This window comes from Oncorhynchus nerka, linkage group LG23 (genome assembly GCF_034236695.1).
Source record: "Oncorhynchus nerka isolate Pitt River linkage group LG23, Oner_Uvic_2.0, whole genome shotgun sequence".
NCBI lineage: Eukaryota > Metazoa > Chordata > Actinopteri > Salmoniformes > Salmonidae > Oncorhynchus > Oncorhynchus nerka.
The window spans coordinates 57,329,590-57,348,595 of record NC_088418.1 but is presented as its reverse complement, the minus strand read 5'-3'; the positions used below and the strand labels follow the sequence as shown (position 1 = coordinate 57,348,595).

At 46.5% G+C, this 19,006-nt stretch overlaps 1 protein-coding gene across 1 annotated transcript in view; it reads left to right on the top strand.

Moving 5' to 3' along the window:
* The window catches only part of LOC115118200 (guanine nucleotide-binding protein G(i) subunit alpha-1-like), a 36,680-nt gene that overhangs the window by 2,625 nt on the left and 15,049 nt on the right, over positions 1-19,006 (top strand). The window contains exon 2 of the mRNA XM_065008348.1: positions 12,380-12,422. Within this exon, the coding sequence (XP_064864420.1) occupies positions 12,380-12,422 (43 nt within the window). The remainder of the gene's footprint in view (positions 1-12,379; positions 12,423-19,006) is intronic.

Genomic DNA, 19,006 nt, shown 5'->3' with positions numbered 1-19,006 from the left:
ATAAGGCACCTCGGAGGTTTGTATGGTTATATGGTATAAACCTCTTCCTTGTTGTTGAGAGCCTAGGCGACATTCATTTGTCTTGCTATGAATGATGAAACTGATTCGAAGCAAGTCGGGTCAAGTACTATGACTGCAGGCTGCGATTTAGGTCTCCAAATATTCCTCTGAGTGAAATTATCAAATTTGTGTAAAGTCAATCCCAGACCTGTGACATCCAATATTTTGAACTCTTTTGAAAATGGTCTCTCCCAGTATCATATACGGAACAAAAATATAAACACAACATGTAAAGCTTTTCTCTAAAATGTTTCTCTAAAACTAAATCCCTATTAGTGAGCATTTCTCCTTTGTCAAGACAACCCATCCATCTGACAGGTGTGGCATATCAATAAGCTGTATTAAACAGCATGATCACTACACAGGTACATCTTGTGCAGGGGACAATAAAAGGACACTCTAAAATGTACAGTTTTGTCACACAACACAATCTCACAGAGTGTGCAATTGGCATGCTTGACTGCAGGAATGTCCACCAGAGCTGTTGCCAGAAAATGTCATGTTAATTTCTCTACCATAAGCTGCCTCCAACAGTTTTAGATAATTTGGCAGTACATCCAACCGGCCTCATAACCGCAGGCCATGTGTAACCATGGCAGCCCAGGCCCTCCACATCTGGCTTCTTCACCTGCGGGGTAGTCTGAGACCAGCCACCTGGACAGCTGATGAAACGGTGGGTTTGTACAACACAATCATTTCTGCCCAAACTGTCAGAAACCGTCTCAGGAAATCTCCTCTGCATGCTTGTCATCCTCACCACTTGACCTGACTGCAGTTTGGCCTTGTAACTGACTTCAGTGGGCAGATGCTCACCTTTCATGCTCACTGGCACTGGTGTGCTCTTCATGGATGAATCCCAGTTTCAACTGTTCCGGGCTGATGGCATACAGCGTGTATAGCATTGTGTGGGTGAGCGGTTTGCTGATGGCAATGTTTTGAACAGAGGGCCCCATGGTGGGGTTATGGTGTGGGCAAGCATAAGCTTACGGACAACGAACACAACCTTTTCTCAATGACAATTTGAATGCACAGAGAAACTGTGACGAGATCCTGAGGCCCATTGTTGTGTCATTCATCTGTCACCATCACATGAAAATACACAGACTCATGTGGCAAGGATCTGTACAAAATTCCTGGAAGCTGAAAATGTCCCAGTTTTACCATGGACTGCATACTCACCGGACATATCACCCATTGAGCATGTTTGGGATGCACTGGATCGCGTACGGACGACCGCGTGTTCCAGTTCCGACAATATCCAGCAATTTCACACAGCCACTGAAGAGGAGTGGGACAACATTCCACAGGCCACAATCAACAGCCTGATCAACTCTATGCATAGGACATGTGTTGCGTTGTATGAGGCCAATGGTGGTCACACCAGATACTGACTGGTTTTCTGATCCACACCCCTACCTTTTTTTTAAGGTATCTGTGACCAACAGATGCATATCTGTATTCCCAGTCATGTGAAATCCATAGATTAGGGCCTAATTTATTTATTTAAATTGACTGATTTCCTCATTAACTGTAACTCAGTGAAATCTTAAATTGTTGCATTTCTATTTTTGTTCAATGTATTAATAAGAAAAAGAAATGGTCTCTCCCAATATCATACATACCTATACAAATAGGTGCTATGTACATGTTGTTGCTTCATTGATGATCACGCTCTCCGAGGCCGACACGAGTAAGGTCTTTAATCAGGTAAACGGAGAGTCCGGAGAGTATTCCAGGGCTCGTTTTCAGGGAATGTCCAGATCAGCTGGCAGGCATCATTTTCAACTTCTCCTTGTCCCAGTCTGTAATCCCCACATTTTAAGATGACGTCCATCATTCTGTATTCATGAAGTGCTTTGAAAGGCTGGTTATGGCTCACATCAATTCCATCATTCCAGACACCCTAGACCCACTCCAATTTGCATACCACTCAAATAGATCAGTAGAAGATGCTATCATAATTGCACACCATACTGCCCTCACCCACCTAGATAAGAGGAATGCCTATGTAAGAATGCTGTTCATTTACTACAGCTCAGCGTTCGATGCCATTTTCCCCTCAAAGCTCATCACCAAGCTTAAGACCCTGGGACTAAACACCTCCCTCTGTAACTGGATCCTGGACTTCCTGACGGACTGACCCCGGGTTGCCACGCTCACCCTCAACACGTGGGCCCCACAGAGGCCTGTTTATAGTCCCCTCCTGTAGTCCCTGTTCACCCACGACTGCGTGGCCACTCACGACTCTAACACCAAGTTTGCAGATGACATGACTGTGGTAGGCCTGATCACCGGCAATGAGGAGACAGCCTACAGGTAGGAGGTCAGTGACCTGGCAGTGTGGTGCAAGGATAACAACCTCTCCCTCAACATCAGGAAGTTGAAAAGGTTTGGCATAGGCCCTCAAATTTCTACAGCTGCACCATTGAGAGTAGATGTTGACCGATTAATTGGAATGGCCGATTAATTAGGGCAGATTTCAAGTTTTCATAACAATCGGAAATCGGTCTTTTTGGACACCCAATTATTATTTTTTAAATGTATACATTTTTTTACACCTTTATTTAATCTTTATTTAACTAGGCAAGTCAGTTAAGAACACATTGACGGCCTAGGAACGGTGGGTTAACTGCCTCGTTCAGGCGCAGAGCGACAGATTTTCACCTTGTCAGCTCGGGGGATCCCATCTTGCAACCTTAGTTAACTAGTCCAACGCAATAACGACCTGCCTCTCTCGTTGCACTCCACAAGGAGACTGCCTGTTATGCAAATGCAGTAAGCCAAGGTGCGTTGCTAGCTAGCATTAAACGTATCTTATAAAACACAGTCAATCAATCATAATCACTAGTTAAATACACATGGTTGATGATATTACTAGATATTATCTAGCGTGTCCTGTGTTGCATATAATCTGACTAAGCATACAAGTATCTGACTGAGCGGTGGTAGGCAGAAGCAGGCGAGTACACATTCATTCAAACAGCACTTTCGGGCATTTTGCCAGCAGCTCTTCATTGTGCTTCAAGCATTGCGCTGTTTATGACTTTAAGCCTATCAACTCCGAGATGAGGCTGGTGTAACCGATGTGAAATGGATAGCTAGTTAGCACGCGCTAATAGCGTTTCAAACGTCACCCGGTCTGAGCCTTGGAGTGGTTGTTTCCCTTGCTCTGCATGGGTAACGCTGCTTCGAGGGTGGCTGTTGTCGTTGTGTTCCTGGTTCATCCAGAATCTCTATAGCAGGCGGTGTGACTCGAAGGCCCGGAAAATCATTACTCCAGCCACCCAAGCCATAGACTGTTTTCTCTGCTTCCGCATGGCAAGCGGTGCCGGTGCATCGAGTCTGACACCAACAGGCTCCTGAAGAGTTTCTATCCTCAAGCCATAAGACTGCTAAATGGTTAACAGAATGGATACAGAGACTAAATGAGTTGACCCTGTCTATGCACGCTCATAGGACTCTGCATGCACACTAACACTCCAACGCAGACACATTTATATGGACTACACACGCGCACACACACTTGCATACAATCATCATTTATGCTGCTGCTACTTTTTTTAATCATATCTCCTGATGCCTTGTCACCTTATTCCTAATAGTAATATGTCGTCGGACTTTGTCAGTTGGCAACAAACTTTAAGGTGTATTACCACCACTGACTGGAGTGCGGACTGCAGTTCCTCTTTCAATCACCCACATGGCTATATGCTCCTAAAAACCAATGAGGATATGGGAGAGGTGGGACTTGAAGCACGTCAAAAATCTAACCAAGTTCATATGTACGTGTCAATTTATTTTGAAACACAAGGTCAGCTTGTTAGAGTTTGCAAGAAGGGCATTTCACTGTACTTGTGCGCGTGACATTGAAACTTGTTTGCACGTTGGCACCCTGACCTGCTTCCTGTGTCAGCCATTCAGGTTGGTAACCAGGTAACACACGCAGCCTTGTCAGATGACCGTGAGATATGCTAATAGAGGAGCAACAGGAAGGAATGTTCTAGATCAGGTCTAAACCTCATTATAAATTGAGGTGTACTCATGGAGAGGAAAAATATGTTTGATTACATATTAGTCTCTTCAGTTACTATACTTCTATCACAAGTCTCAATTCCTCTCATCTGCCTCCTAGCCGCCCCACTAAACATACTTTGTTTAATTACATCCTGGTCAAGAGGTCACAGCCATATCAGTGATGCTGATGGGTGCGTACATCGACACAGGCAGCACCTCCAGAAACGGTGGTGAATATTTACTACTAAATCACTTCAAGGACACCAACCATCAAACGTCCCTGTTTTACATTGTGTGGCGTTGATGGGCTGACCCTGTCCATGTCTGTGCTGTGGACTTCATTGGGGGTGGCATACGGTAGGACGCACGCACGCATAAAACAATTGTTGCGTTGTCCAGATGCATGTAAGCATTTAATTGGCCAGTGTATGCCATGTGTATCCTGTACATGCGGCTAATAACACACACACACACACACACACACACAGCATAATGCGCAGTCTGTCAGCAGAGTATACCAACATCCTGCTGTCAGAGGAACAATCATTTGTATGAGGAGTGCTATGAATGTTTGGGTGTATGCTGTCAAGTCTGTACAAGCAACATCTTGTCTATATTAGGCTGACTAAACCCAACCACGTTGGTGTCGTGAGGATTCTGTAGGTGTTCTATGTAACATTTTATGTAAAGCATTACGGGTAGGCCTTTATTTTACAGTACTAATGCTTCCACTTGTATTTCCTGGATGTTTGATAGGAAACTGTCTTTCTTGTACTTCAAATAGTTCAACACATGGTGGTTAATTACCTGTTACCAAATGTGTAGCAATAACTCTCAAATAAACAAACAAGCAATTCCTAGGTTATCACTATCTGCTATTTTACCATGTCATTCATCACATCTGGTGATTTCATGTAGGCTACTGTAAACTGAAGTGCTTATGAATTATGAGGAATTCAATAGCTTCCACTTCTCCAGCACCGTCCCGTTAGATCTACTACTGTTACTGGTCTCTTCCAGTAAAGTATTGGCCTCCAAGGAGTTTGAGGAAACTATTATCCATTGGTCTGGATGTGGGCAGATGAATCCAGCTGATTTAGCTACATGACTCCCTGATTGGTTAATTAATGCTACTGGTTCCCTTGTGAGTCACTCAGAGGCTCAACAGCTCCCGATGGTAACGAGGAAAAGAGAGAGGGATGGTGCCAGCTCAAGTCGCTAATGTAGTGCAGCTAATGTGGTTCCTGGAGAGTGAGCCAGGCTCAGCCGTAAGCCCGTTCAGCTCTGTCCCCTGTCTCTCAGCCGTGTCTCTCGCTCCCTCTCAGCCGTGTCTCTCGCTCCCTCTCAGCCGTGTCCCTCGCTCCCTGTTTACCAGGACAGCCTGGCCAGAGGACTGTATGCCCTGGCCAGCCTAACTGAAACCCAGGCAGTACAGGCCCTGGTTTCTTCTAGTGACCCAGACAGATAACCCCTCGGCTCAATTGAAAGCCCTCCTCAACTCCGTGACAGGCAGAGAGAGCGAGGGAGGGAGGGAGAGAGAGAGTGGGAGGAACTCCAAAAGCTATTATCCCCACCCTAGTGTTATATAAAAGCTCCAACTAAATCATAATTTAAGATTAAAATACAACAGAGCTGTCATTTGGAATGAAGACCTGATTTGTAGCCAATCCCACCACAGCACTTTGAAAAACGTTCCTTCATTGTTGACATGCATTCCATTCATGTCCTCTTTTCACTCTGTGGAAAACCACCTTGGGGCAATTTCTAGGAGAGATGGGTTGGATGGTTGGTGGGCTTTATAAGTACTGTTCTATAAACGTCCATTTTGTTTGCAGGCCTCAACTATTTTTCTTAAAATACAGTCGTTTCCCAACCGCCAGAAAGCAGCTGCCTCACTGAGGTTTTGGTCTGGCTCTTTGATGGGTGTATCAAATTGTGGGTGGGTAACATGACTCTGTCTATCCCAGCCCATGAGGTCCACTTTTCTGTCTCTGCTTTTTCTAATGGCCCATGTGGCTCAAATCAGACTTTAAAGTTACTAGGGTGGGGCCACACCCCTATGACATCACTAGAGTTGAAGGATAGGGCAAGGTCAGTTAGGCAAACAAGCGTTCCAGTCTGGACTGACTTAAAGAAATGTCATAAGGGAACAGTACCTTGGCGATATCATCCAATAATTATTCCTATGACTTGCTAGCATACATTTTGTTGACCCTATGCAGGGTTTTGTCTTCCATATTGAGAAATCAAGTGTGTCGGTCAGACAGTAAAACATATCTAGAGGGAGGGTTCAGTGAACACACAACGGCCTGTAAAGAGGGTATGTTTTTCTAGATTGAGAGGCAGCCAGCCAGTGTGGTAGGGAGTGGAATGCTGTTGTTGTGTCTCTGCCTTGGCACCGAGGCCCTTAGCAGAAGGAGGGAGATGACTTTACCTGCTGCCAATGCTGTGTGTCTGTGTTACAGTGCACGTGTGTCTGCTGTCTCGTAGTCCCTCTGGGGTTCTTAGTTTTTGGCTCCTGAGCAATGAGACATGTTAGTCCTCTCCTTTCTGGGGCCAGGACCACAGCAGTGACATGTAATTAAAACAATTTGTCCTCCGGTGAAAGCCATTCCATTAGGCTGAACAGTAGGAGGTACCTGCCTGGCACACTGTTAAAACACACACATTCTCACACACACTCTGTATCAGCATGCTCTAAGGCTCTGGAGAAAAGCTTGTCCACAGGAATTCACTTCTACATGTTGGTTTCAGGTTCTCTTCTGCGTTAGGGAAAGTTCCAGGCCCCTAAGTTTCACTTGCCACAACGAGAAGCCCTGACGTAGTGGGTGTGTGTGTGGTGCGGCGTGCATGTGCTCATTGTCTTGCTGTATTGCAATACTAGCTGGTTCTTGTGAGATGGGAAGGTTGGGTGTTACAGAAATAGCTTCCTCCTGTCAAATGTAATGGGTGTTAGTACAGTTCTGAATAAACAGTAAAGAACTTTAATCACACTAGTAGCAACAACATTGTATTAAAATGTGATATACTACTTTGGAAATTGCATTTTATTGCATAGCAATGGCATTTTTTTTATTTATTTTTATTTATTTCACCTTTATTTAACCAGGTAGGCAAGTTGAGAACAAGTTCTCATTTACAATTGCGACCTGGCCAAGATAAAGCAAAGCAGTTCGACACATACAACGACACAGAGTTACACATGGAGTAAAACAAACATACAGTCAATAAAACAGTAAAAAAAAAAAAAAAAGTCTATATACAATGTGAGCAAATGAGGTGAGAAGGGATGTAAAGGCAAAAAAGGCCATGGTGGCAAAGTAAATACAATATAGCAAGTAAAACACTGGAATGGTAGTATTGCAATGGAAGAATGTGCAAAGTAGAAATAAAAATAATGGGGTGCAAAGGAGCAAAATAAATAAATAAATTAAATACAGTTGGGAAAGAGGTAGTTGTTTGGGCTAAATTATAGGTGGGCTATGTACAGGTGCAGTAATCTGTAAGATGCTCTGACAGTTGGTGCTTAAAGCTAGTGAGGGAGATAAGTGTTTCCAATTTAAGAGATTTTTGTAGTTCGTTCCAGTCATTGGCAGCAGAGAACTGGAAGGAGAGGCGGCCAAAGAAAGAATTGGTTTTGGGGGTGACTAGAGATATACCTGCTGGAGCGTGTGCTACAGGTGGGAGATGCTATGGTGACCAGCGAGCTGAGATAAGGGGGACTTTACCTAGCAGGGTCTTGTAGATGACATGGAGCCAGTGGGTTTGGCGACGAGTATGAAGCGAGGGCCAGCCAACGAGAGCGTACAGGTCGCAATGGTGGGTAGTATATGGGGCTTTGGTGACAAAACGGATAGCACTGTGATAGACTGCATCCAATTTGTTGAGTAGGGTATTGGAGGCTATTTTGTAAATGACATCGCCAAAGTCGAGGATTGGTAGGATGGTCAATTTTACAAGGGTATGTTTGGCAGCATGAGTGAAGGATGCTTTGTTGCGAAATAGGAAGCCAATTCTAGATTTAACTTTGGATTGGAGATGTTTGATATGGGTCTGGAAGGAGAGTTTACAGTCTAACCAGACACCTAAGTATTTGTAGTTGTCCACGTATTCTAAGTCAGAGCCGTCCAGAGTAGTGATGTTGGACAGGCGGGTAGGTGCAGGTAGCGATCGGTTGAAGAGCATGCATTTAGTTTTACTTGTATTTAAGAGCAATTGGAGGCCACGGAAGGAGAGTTGTATGGCATTGAAGCTTGCCTGGAGGGTTGTTAACACAGTGTCCAAAGAAGGGCCGGAAGTATACAGAATGGTGTCGTCTGCATAGAGGTGGATCAGAGACTCACCAGCAGCAAGAGCGACCTCATTGATGTATACAGAGAAGAGAGTCGGTCCAAGAATTGAACCCTGTGGCACCCCCATAGAGACTGCCAGAGGTCCGGACAGCAGACCCTCCGATTTGACACACTGAACTCTATCAGAGAAGTAGTTGGTGAACCAGGCGAGGCAATCATTTGAGAAACCAAGGCTGTCGAGTCTGCCAATGAGGATGTGGTGGTTGACAGAGTCGAAAGCCTTGGCCAGATCAATGAATACGGCTGCACAGTAATGTTTCTTATCGATGGCGGTTAAGATATCGTTTAGGACCTTGAGCGTGGCTGAGGTGCACCCATGACCAGCTCTGAAACCAGATTGCATAGCAGAGAAGGTATGGTGAGATTAATGGTCGGTAATCTGTTTGTTGACTTGGCTTTCGAAGACCTTAGAAAGGCATGGTAGGATAGATATAGGTCTGTAGCAGTTTGGGTCAAGAGTGTCCCCCCCTTTGAAGAGGGGGATGACCGCAGCTGCTTTCCAATCTTTGGGAATCTCAGATGACACGAAAGAGAGGTTGAACAGGCTAGTAATAGGGGTGGCAACACAACAATTTGTAATTACACAACATGAGTTGGGACTTTCTTATTCCACTACTGAACTTCTATATAATTAAAAAGTAATACTAATGAGTAAAGTTTAGACTGACATGGCTACAGTTCCCCTTTTTTCTGACTGTGTTTGTGTCCGTGCTGAGCAACCCCTATGGGAAGGGACTTAGCAAGCCCACGAAACAAGTGAAAACGTCATGAGTTTGTTTACAGGGTCAACCCATATTTCCCAGTGGTCTGACTCTCTCTGAGTGGAAACGTCCACCGGGGGGGTTTATGTCAAGGAGGAGGGGCCTGCCTTAGTCAATCTCCATGACACATCCTCTACTTATGCGTTATGGGGACATTACGTACATTTTGGGGACATTTTCCTATCAATAATACATGCCCTGGCTATAGAGATGAGCCATCGCTACACAACTGCCACCAACCCTCCTCAGGTGACCGTGTGGCGAGCGCTTTGGTACCGGACCCGGTTGCCATGGCAGTGTGACGGAGGCACGGAGCCCCTAGCAGCAGCCAGGTCCAAGCAACGCTTGTTCTGTGTTCCCTGCCTTTCTCATAGGAGTATTGCCAATCACCTCTCCACCTCTCACTCATTGGCTGCTAGCTCAGTTTCCACCCTCCTGGCTCTTGTCCCCGTGCGAGTGGTTTACACAGCCTATCAGTCAGTAATGTGTAATTTCAATATAGAAGGCTTGTACCATCTTGAAGTAACACAATATGTGCTCATAGGCCCTTTAAGGCAAACCCTGGTTACATCTAGGGATCGTTGTCGTTCTGGTGGTATAGCAGAGCTGACAACTAACTAATTTAATGTACAAAGACCCAATGACCCGAATATTAACTGGTTGACAGCAGCGTTGTGTTGATAGTGTGTTAGTGGTTGCTGGGAACTTCTGCAGGCTGCATGCTTCACTGCTGTTAATGTAGATGCTGAGGACTGTACTGCCTGTGATTTGGCCTTTGCAATAATACTGAGGATACCGTATTCACCTCTGTCCCTTCACTGTACTCCCACCGCACTCACTCACACACACACTCTCACTCATCACTCTGCACTCTCTGAATGTTACGGAGTTTTGCTATGGTGCTGTTCATTCAGTGTTTCTTGCGATGCTGCCTGGGATGTGTCGTTGGTTCCTGCTGCAGTAGGTAGTTAGCGCCGCTGTCGAAATGTGCTCATAAAGGGAGCAGTGGGGAGGGTCTGTATTAGAGGTCGACTGATTAATCGTAATGGCCGATTTAATTAGGGCCAATTTCAAGTTTTCAAAACAATCGAAAATCTGTATTTTTGGGCGCCGATTGTGCCTATTTTTTTTATGTATACCTTTATTTAACTAGGCAAGTCGGTTAAGAACACATTCTTATTTTCAATGACGGCTAACTGGGTTAACTGCCTCGTTCAGGGGCAGAACTACAGATTTTTACCTTGTCAGCTCGGGGGAACCAATCTTGCAACTTTACAGTTAACTAGTCCAACGCTATAACCACCTGCCTCTCGTTGCACTCCACAAGGAGACTGCCTGTTACGCGAATGCAGTAGAAGCCAAGGTAAGTTGCTAGCTAGCAATAAACTTATCTTATAAAAAACAAATCCATCAATCATAATTACTAGTTAAAGCTACACATGGTTGATGATATTACTAGTTTATCTAGCGTGTCCTGCGTTGCATATAATCGAACTCTGGGGGATGATTTAACAAAAGAGCATTTGCAAAAAAGGCACAATCGTTGGACGACTGTACCTAACCATAAACACCAATGCCTTTCTTAAAATGAATGCACAGAAGTATATATTTTTAAACCTGCATATTTAGCTAAAAGAAATCCAGGTTAGCAGGCAATATTAACCAGGTGAAATTGTGTCACTTCTCTTGCGTTCATTGCACGCAGAGTCAGGGTATATGCAACGGTTTGGGCTGCCTGGCTCATTGCGAACTAATTTGCCAGAATTTTACGTAATTATGACATAACATTGAAGGTTGTGCAATGTAACAGGAATATTTAGACTTAGGGATGCCACCCGTTAGATTAAAATACAGAACGGTTCCGTATTTCACTGAAATAATAAACGTTTGTTTTCAAAATTATAGTTTACGGATTCGACCATATTAATGACCAAAGGCTCGTATTTCTGTGTGTTATGTTATAATTAAGTCTATGATTTGACAGAGCAGTCTGACTGAGCGATGGCAGACAGCAGCAGGCTCGTAAGCATTCATTCAAACAGCACTTTAGTGCGTTTTGCCAGCAGCTCTTCGCAAGCACAGTGCTGTTTATGACTTCAAGCCTAATGGCTGGTGTAACCAATGTGAAATGGCTAGCTAGTTAGCAGGGTGCGCTCATAGTATTTCAATCGTCACTCGCTCTGAGACTTGGAGTAGTTATTCCCCTTGCTCTGCAAGGGCCACAGCTTTTGTGGAGCGATGGGTAACGCTGCTTCGAGTGTGGCTGTTGTCGATGTGTTCCTGGTTCGAGCCCAGGTAGGGGCGCGGAGAGGGACGGAAGCTATACTGTTACACTGGCAATACTATAGTGCCTATAAGAACATCCAATAGTCACAGGTAAATTAAATACAAATGGTATAGAGATAAATAGTCCTATAAATACTATATGAACTACAACCTAAAAACCTCTTACCTTGGAATATTGAAGTCTCATGTTAAAAGGAACCACCAGCTTTCATATGTTCTCATGTTCTGAGCAAGGAACTTAAACGTTAGCTTTTTTACATGGCACATATTGCACTTTTACTTTCTTATCCAACACTTTGTTTTTGCGTTATTTAAACCAAATTTAACATGTGTCATTATTTATTTGAGGCTAAATTGATTTTGATGTATTATATTAAGTTAAAATAAGTTAATTCAGTATTGTTGTAATTTTCATTATTACAAATACATTTTTAAAAATTGGCCGATTTTAATCGGTATCGGCTTTTTTTGGTCCTCTAATTATCGGAATCGGCGTTGAAAAAAATCATAATTGGTCGACCTCTAGTCTGTATCAACCGGATGGCTGCAGAGCAACGCTGTGGGTCAGAGATGTCAATACAGAAACACAGGAAGGGAAATGATCAGTGTGTTTGACCACCTCGGGGTTCTCCACTACGCTCCAATTAAAATGGGGTTGGATAAGGGCCTGTAATGAGTAGCTCTTTACAATTTGACGTTTCTTTCTCAGTATGTTCGTCAGTGTAATCCCATGTAATCCCATAATCCCATAAAAAAAATATATTAAAAAAATACCAGGCAATCAACATTATGATCAGTGTTGGCTTGAAATTCCACTGCAGATTCAGAACACCGCTCTTATCGCATAATTGCAATTAGTTCCATTATAGGCTTTGACTGGTTTGGTAAATGTGTTCTCTCTCTCAGGTGCTGGTGAGTCGGGGAAGAGCACAATAGTCAAGCAGATGAAGTGAGTATGTTCCTTCCATTCTTCCAGATGCCATATCTGCCACACCATCAAAACAAAGCATTGTTTTTGCCCTTCTGTGTGGACAGTTCTCAGAAATTAGTCATTGTTATTGTCCTAGTGCCCCATTCAATTCAGATGCTGTAAACATTGTTACCTGGATAGTGTTGTTATCAATGTTTGGGTTTTTTCTCCTGTCATTTTATGATGGAAAGGTTGCCATGGGCTTTGGGGTTATTGGTCTGCTATTTTTCTGTGTTATTTTTTTGCTGTTAATAAAAATGAACATGTTCTCACAAACAGAAAGTGTTGCTCCATGTTTCTCCTTGTGACTGACTCATGTTGCTCAATGTTCCTCATGGTGACTGACTGACTGTGTTGTTCCTCATGGTGACTGGCTGACTGTGTCGTGTTTCTCCATGTTCCTCATGGTGACTGACTGACTGTGTCGTGTTTCTCCATGTTCCTAATGGTGACTGACTGACTGTGTCGTGTTTCTCCATGTTCCTTATGGTGACTGGCTGACTGTGTCGTGTTTCTCCATGTTCCTTATGGTGACTGGCTGACTGTGACTGACTGTGTCGTGTTTCTCCATGTTCCTCATGGTGGTTGACTGTAGTTGTGTTGCTCCATGTTCCTCTGTGGTGTTTCTCCATGTGGTGACTGACTGACTGTGTGTGTTTCTCCATGTTCCTCGTGGTGGTTGACTGTAGTTGTGTTGCTCCATGTTCCTCGTGGTGGTTGACTGTAGTTGTGTTGCTCCATGTTCCTCGTGGTGACTGACTGACTGTCGTGTTTCTCCATGTTCCTCATGGTGACTGACTGACTGTGTCGTGTTTCTCCATGTTCCTCATGGTGACTGACTGACTGTGTTGTGTTGCTCCTGTCGTGGTGGTTGTGTTTCTCCATGTTCCTCATGGTGACTGACTGACTGTGTCGTGTTTCTCCATGTTCCTCATGGTGACTGACTGACTGTGTCGTGTTTCTCCATGTTCCTTATGGTGACTGACTGACTGTGTCGTGGTTCTCCATGTTCCTCATGGTGACTGGCTGACTGTCGTGTTTCTCCATGTTCCTCATGGTGACTGGCTGACTGTGTCGTGTTTTTCCATGTTCCTTATGGTGACTGACTGTGTCGTGTTTCTCCATGTTCCTCATGGTGACTGACTGACTGTGTCGTGTTTCTCCATGTTCCTTATGGTGACTGACTGACTGTCGTGTTTCTCCATGTTCCTTATGGTGACTGACTGACTGACTGTGTCGTGTTTCTCCATGTTCCTCATGGTGACTGACTGACTGTGTCGTGTTTCTCCATGTTCCTCATGGTGACTGGCTGACTGTGTCGTGTTTCTCCATGTTCCTCATGGTGACTGACTGACTGTCGTGTTTCTCCATGTTCCTCGTGGTGGCTGACTGTAGTTGTGTTGCTCCATGTTCCTCGTGGTGGTTGACTGTAGTTGTGTTGCTCCATGTTCCTCGTGGTGGTTGACTGTAGTTGTGTTGCTCCATGTTCCTCGTGGTGGTTGACTGTAGTTGTGTTGCTCCATGTTCCTCGTGGTGGTTGACTGTAGTTGTGTTGCTCCATGTTCCTCGTGGTGACTGACTGACTGTCGTGTTTCTCCATGTTCCTTATGGTGACTGGCTGACTGTGTCGTGTTTCTCCATGTTCCTCATGGTGACTGGCTGACTGTCGTGTTTCTCAATGTTCCTTATGGTGACTGACTGACTGTTGTTCCTCATGGTGGCTGGCTGACTGTGTTGTTCCTCATGGTGGCTGGCTGACTGTCGTGTTTCTCCATGTTCCTCATGGTGACTGACTGTGTTGTTCCTCATGGTGGCTGGCTGACTGTTGTTCCTCATGGTGGCTGGCTGACTGTGTTGTTCCTCATGGTGGCTGGCTGACTGTGTTGTTCCTCATGGTGGCTGGCTGACTGTGTTGTTCCTCATGGTGGCTGGCTGACTGTGTTGTTCCTCATGGTGGCTGGCTGACTGTGTTGTTCCTCATGGTGGCTGGCTGACTGTGTTGTTCCTCATGGTGGCTGGCTGACTGTGTTGTTCCTCATGGTGGCTGGCTGACTGTGTTGTTCCTCATGGTGGCTGGCTGACTGTGTTGTTCCTCATGGTGGCTGGCTGACTGTGTTGTTCCTCATGGTGGCTGGCTGACTGTGTTGTTCCTCATGGTGGCTGGCTGACTGTGTTGTTCCTCATGGTGGCTGGCTGACTGTGTTGTTCCTCATGGTGGCTGGCTGACTGTGTTGTTCCTCATGGTGGCTGGCTGACTGTGTTGTTCCTCATGGTGGCTGGCTGACTGTGTTGTTCCTCATGGTGGCTGGCTGACTGTGTTGTTCCTCATGGTGGCTGGCTGACTGTGTTGTTCCTCATGGTGGCTGGCTGACTGTGTTGTTCCTCATGGTGGCTGGCTGACTGTGTTGTTCCTCATGGTGGCTGGCTGACTGTAGTTGTGTTGCTCATGGTGGCTGGCTGACTGTAGTTGTGTTGCTCATGGTGACTGACTGACTGTAGTTGTGTTGCTCATGGTGATTGGCTGACTGTAGTTGTGTTGCTGACTGTAGTTGTGTTCCTTATGGTGGTTGACTGTAGTTGTTACTCCATGTTCCTCGTGGTGGTTGACTGTAGTTGTGTTGCTCCATGTTCCTCGTGGTGGTTGACTGTAGTTGTGTTGCTCCATGTTCCTCGTGGTGGTTGACTGTAGTTGTGTTGCTCCATGTTCCTCGTGGTGACTGACTGTAGTTGTGTTGCTCCGTGTTCCTCGTGGTGACTGACTGACTGTAGTTGTGTTGCTCCGTGTTCCTCGTGGTGACTGACTGACTGTAGTTGTGTTGCTCCGTGTTCCTCGTGGTGACTGACTGACTGTAGTTGTGTTGCTCCGTGTTCCTCGTGGTGACTGGTTGACTAGTTGTGTTGCTCCGTGTTCCTCGTGGTGGTTGACTGTAGTTGTGTTACTCAGTGTTCCTCGTGGTGGTTGACTGTAATTGTGTTGCTCCGTGTTCCTCGTGGTGGTTGACTGTAGTTGTGTTCCTCCGTGTTCCTCGTGGTGGTTGACTGTAGTTGTGTTCCTCGTGGTGGTTGACTGTAGTTGTGTTGCTCCGTGTTCCTCGTGGTGGTTGCTCCGTGTTCCTCGTGGTGACTGGTTGACTAGTTGTGTTGCTCCGTGTTCCTCGTGGTGACTCACTGACTGTAGTTGTGTTGCTCCGTGTTCCTCGTGGTGACTCACTGACTGTAGTTGTGTTGCTCCGTGTTCCTCGTGGTGACTCACTGACTGTAGTTGTGTTGCTCCGTGTTCCTCGTGGTGACTCACTGACTGGTTGTAGTTGTGTTGCTCCGTGTTCCTCGTGGTGACTCACTGACTGTAGTTGTGTTGCTCCGTGTTCCTCGTGGTGGTTGACTGTAGTTGTGTTGCTCCGTGTTCCTCGTGGTGACTCACTGACTGTAGTTGTGTTGCTCCGTGTTCCTCGTGGTGGTTGACTGTAGTTGTGTTGCTCCGTGTTCCTCGTGGTGGTTGACTGTAGTTGTGTTGCTCCGTGTTCCTCGTGGTGACTCACTGACTGTAGTTGTGTTGCTCCGTGTTCCTCGTGGTGACTCACTGACTGTAGTTGTGTTGCTCCGTGTTCCTCGTGGTGACTCACTGACTGTAGTTGTGTTGCTCCGTGTTCCTCGTGGTGACTCACTGACTGTAGTTGTGTTGCTCCGTGTTCCTCGTGGTGACTCACTGACTGTAGTTGTGTTGCTCCGTGTTCCTCGTGGTGACTCACTGACTGTAGTTGTGTTGCTCCGTGTTCCTCGTGGTGACTCACTGACTGTAGTTGTGTTGCTCCGTGTTCCTCGTGGTGGTTGACTGTAGTTGTGTTGCTCCGTGTTCCTCGTGGTGACTCACTGACTGTAGTTGTGTTGCTCCGTGTTCCTCGTGGTGACTCACTGACTGTAGTTGTGTTGCTCCGTGTTCCTCGTGGTGACTCACTGACTGTAGTTGTGTTGCTCCGTGTTCCTCGTGGTGACTCACTGACTGTAGTTGTGTTGCTCCGTGTTCCTCGTGGTGACTCACTGACTGTAGTTGTGTTGCTCCGTGTTCCTCGTGGTGACTCACTGACTGTAGTTGTGTTGCTCCGTGTTCCTCGTGGTGACTCACTGACTGTAGTTGTGTTGCTCCGTGTTCGTGTTCCTCGTGGTGACTCACTGACTGTAGTTGTGTTGCTCCGTGTTCCTCGTGGTGACTCACTGACTGTAGTTGTGTTGCTCCGTGTTCCTCGTGGTGACTCACTGACTGTAGTTGTGTTGCTCCGTGTTCCTCGTGGTGACTCACTGACTGTAGTTGTGTTGCTCCGTGTTCCTCGTGGTGACTCACTGACTGTAGTTGTGTTGCTCCGTGTTCCTCGTGGTGACTCACTGACTGTAGTTGTGTTGCTCCGTGTTCCTCGTGGTGACTCACTGACTGTAGTTGTGTTGCTCCGTGTTCCTCGTGGTGACTCACTGACTGTAGTTGTGTTGCTCCGTGTTCCTCGTGGTGACTCACTGACTGTAGTTGTGTTGCTCCGTGTTCCTCGTGGTGACTCACTGACTGTAGTTGTGTTGCTCCGTGTTCCTCGTGGTGACTCACTGACTGTAGTTGTGTTGCTCCGGGTTCCTCGTGGTGACTCACTGACTGTAGTTGTGTTGCTCCGTGTTCCTCGTGGTGACTCACTGACTGTAGTTGTGTTGCTCCGTGTTCCTCGTGGTGACTCACTGACTGTAGTTGTGTTGCTCCGTGTTCCTCGTGGTGACTCACTGACTGTAGTTGTGTTGCTCCGTGTTCCTCGTGGTGACTCACTGACTGTAGTTGTGTTGCTCCGTGTTCCTCGTGGTGACTCACTGACTGTAGTTGTGTTGCTCCGTGTTCCTCGTGGTGACTCACTGACTGTAGTTGTGTTGCTCCGTGTTCCTCGTGGTGACTCACTGACTGTAGTTGTGTTGCTCCGTGTTCCTCGTGGTGACTCACTGACTGTAGTTGTGTTGCTCCGTGTTCCTCGTGGTGACTCACTGACTGTAGTTGTGTTGCTCGTGGTGACTCACTGACTGTAGTTGTGTTGTGTTCCTCGTGGTGACTCACTGACTGTAGTTGTGTTGCTCCGGGTTCCTCGTGGTGACTCACTGACTGTAGTTGTGTTGCTCCGTGTTCCTCGTGGTGGTTGACTGTAGTTGTGTTGCTCCGTGTTCCTCGTGGTGACTCACTGACTGTAGTTGTGTTGCTCCGTGTTCCTCGTGGTGACTCACTGACTGTAGTTGTGTTGCTCCGTGTTCCTCGTGGTGACTCACTGACTGTAGTTGTGTTGCTCCGGGTTCCTCGTGGTGACTCACTGACTGTAGTTGTGTTGCTCCGTGTTCCTCGTGGTGACTCACTGACTGTAGTTGTGTTGCTCCGGGTTCCTCGTGGTGACTCACTGACTGTAGTTGTGTTGCTCCGTGTTCCTCGTGGTGGTTGACTGTAGTTGTGTTGCTCCGTGTTCCTCGTGGTGACTCACTGACTGTAGTTGTGTTGCTCCGTGTTCCTCGTGGTGACTCACTGACTGTAGTTGTGTTGCTCCGTGTTCCTCGTGGTGGTTGACTGTAGTTGTGTTGCTCCGTGTTCCTCGTGGTGACTCACTGACTGTAGTTGTGTTGCTCCGTGTTCCTCGTGGTGACTCACTGACTGTAGTTGTGTTGCTCCGTGTTCCTCGTGGTGACTCACTGACTGTAGTTGTGTTGCTCCGTGTTCCTCGTGGTGGTTGACTGTAGTTGTGTTGCTCCTTGTTCCTCGTGGTGACTCACTGACTGTAGTTGTGTTGCTCCGTGTTCCTCGTGGTGGTTGACTGTAGTTGTGTTGCTCCGTGTTCCTCGTGGTGACTCACTGACTGTAGTTGTGTTGCTCCGTGTTCCTCGTGGTGACTCACTGACTGTAGTTGTGTTGCTCCGTGTTCCTCGTGGTGGTTGACTGTAGTTGTGTTGCTCCGTGTTCCTCGTGGTGACTCACTGACTGTAGTTGTGTTGCTCCGGGTTCCTCGTGGTGGTTGACTGTAGTTGTGTTGCTCCGGGTTCCTCGTGGTGGTTGACTGTAGTTGTGTTGCTCCGTGTTCCTCGTGGTGACTCACTGACTGTAGTTGTGTTGCTCCGGGTTCCTCGTGGTGACTCACTGACTGTAGTTGTGTTGCTCCGGGTTCCTCGTGGTGACTCACTGACTGTAGTTGTGTTGCTCCGTGTTCCTAGTGGTGGTTGACTGTAGTTGTGTTGCTCCGTGTTCCTCGTGGTGACTCACTGACTGTAGTTGTGTTGCTCCGTGTTCCTCGTGGTGGTTGACTGTAGTTGTGTTGCTCCGGGTTCCTCGTGGTGGTTGACTGTAGTTGTGTTGCTCCGTGTTCCTCGTGGTGACTCACTGACTGTAGTTGTGTTGCTCCGTGTTCCTCGTGGTGACTCACTGACTGTAGTTGTGTTGCTCCGGGTTCCTCGTGGTGACTCACTGACTGTAGTTGTGTTGCTCCGGGTTCCTCGTGGTGACTCACTGACTGTAGTTGTGTTGCTCCGGGTTCCTCGTGGTGACTCACTGACTGTAGTTGTGT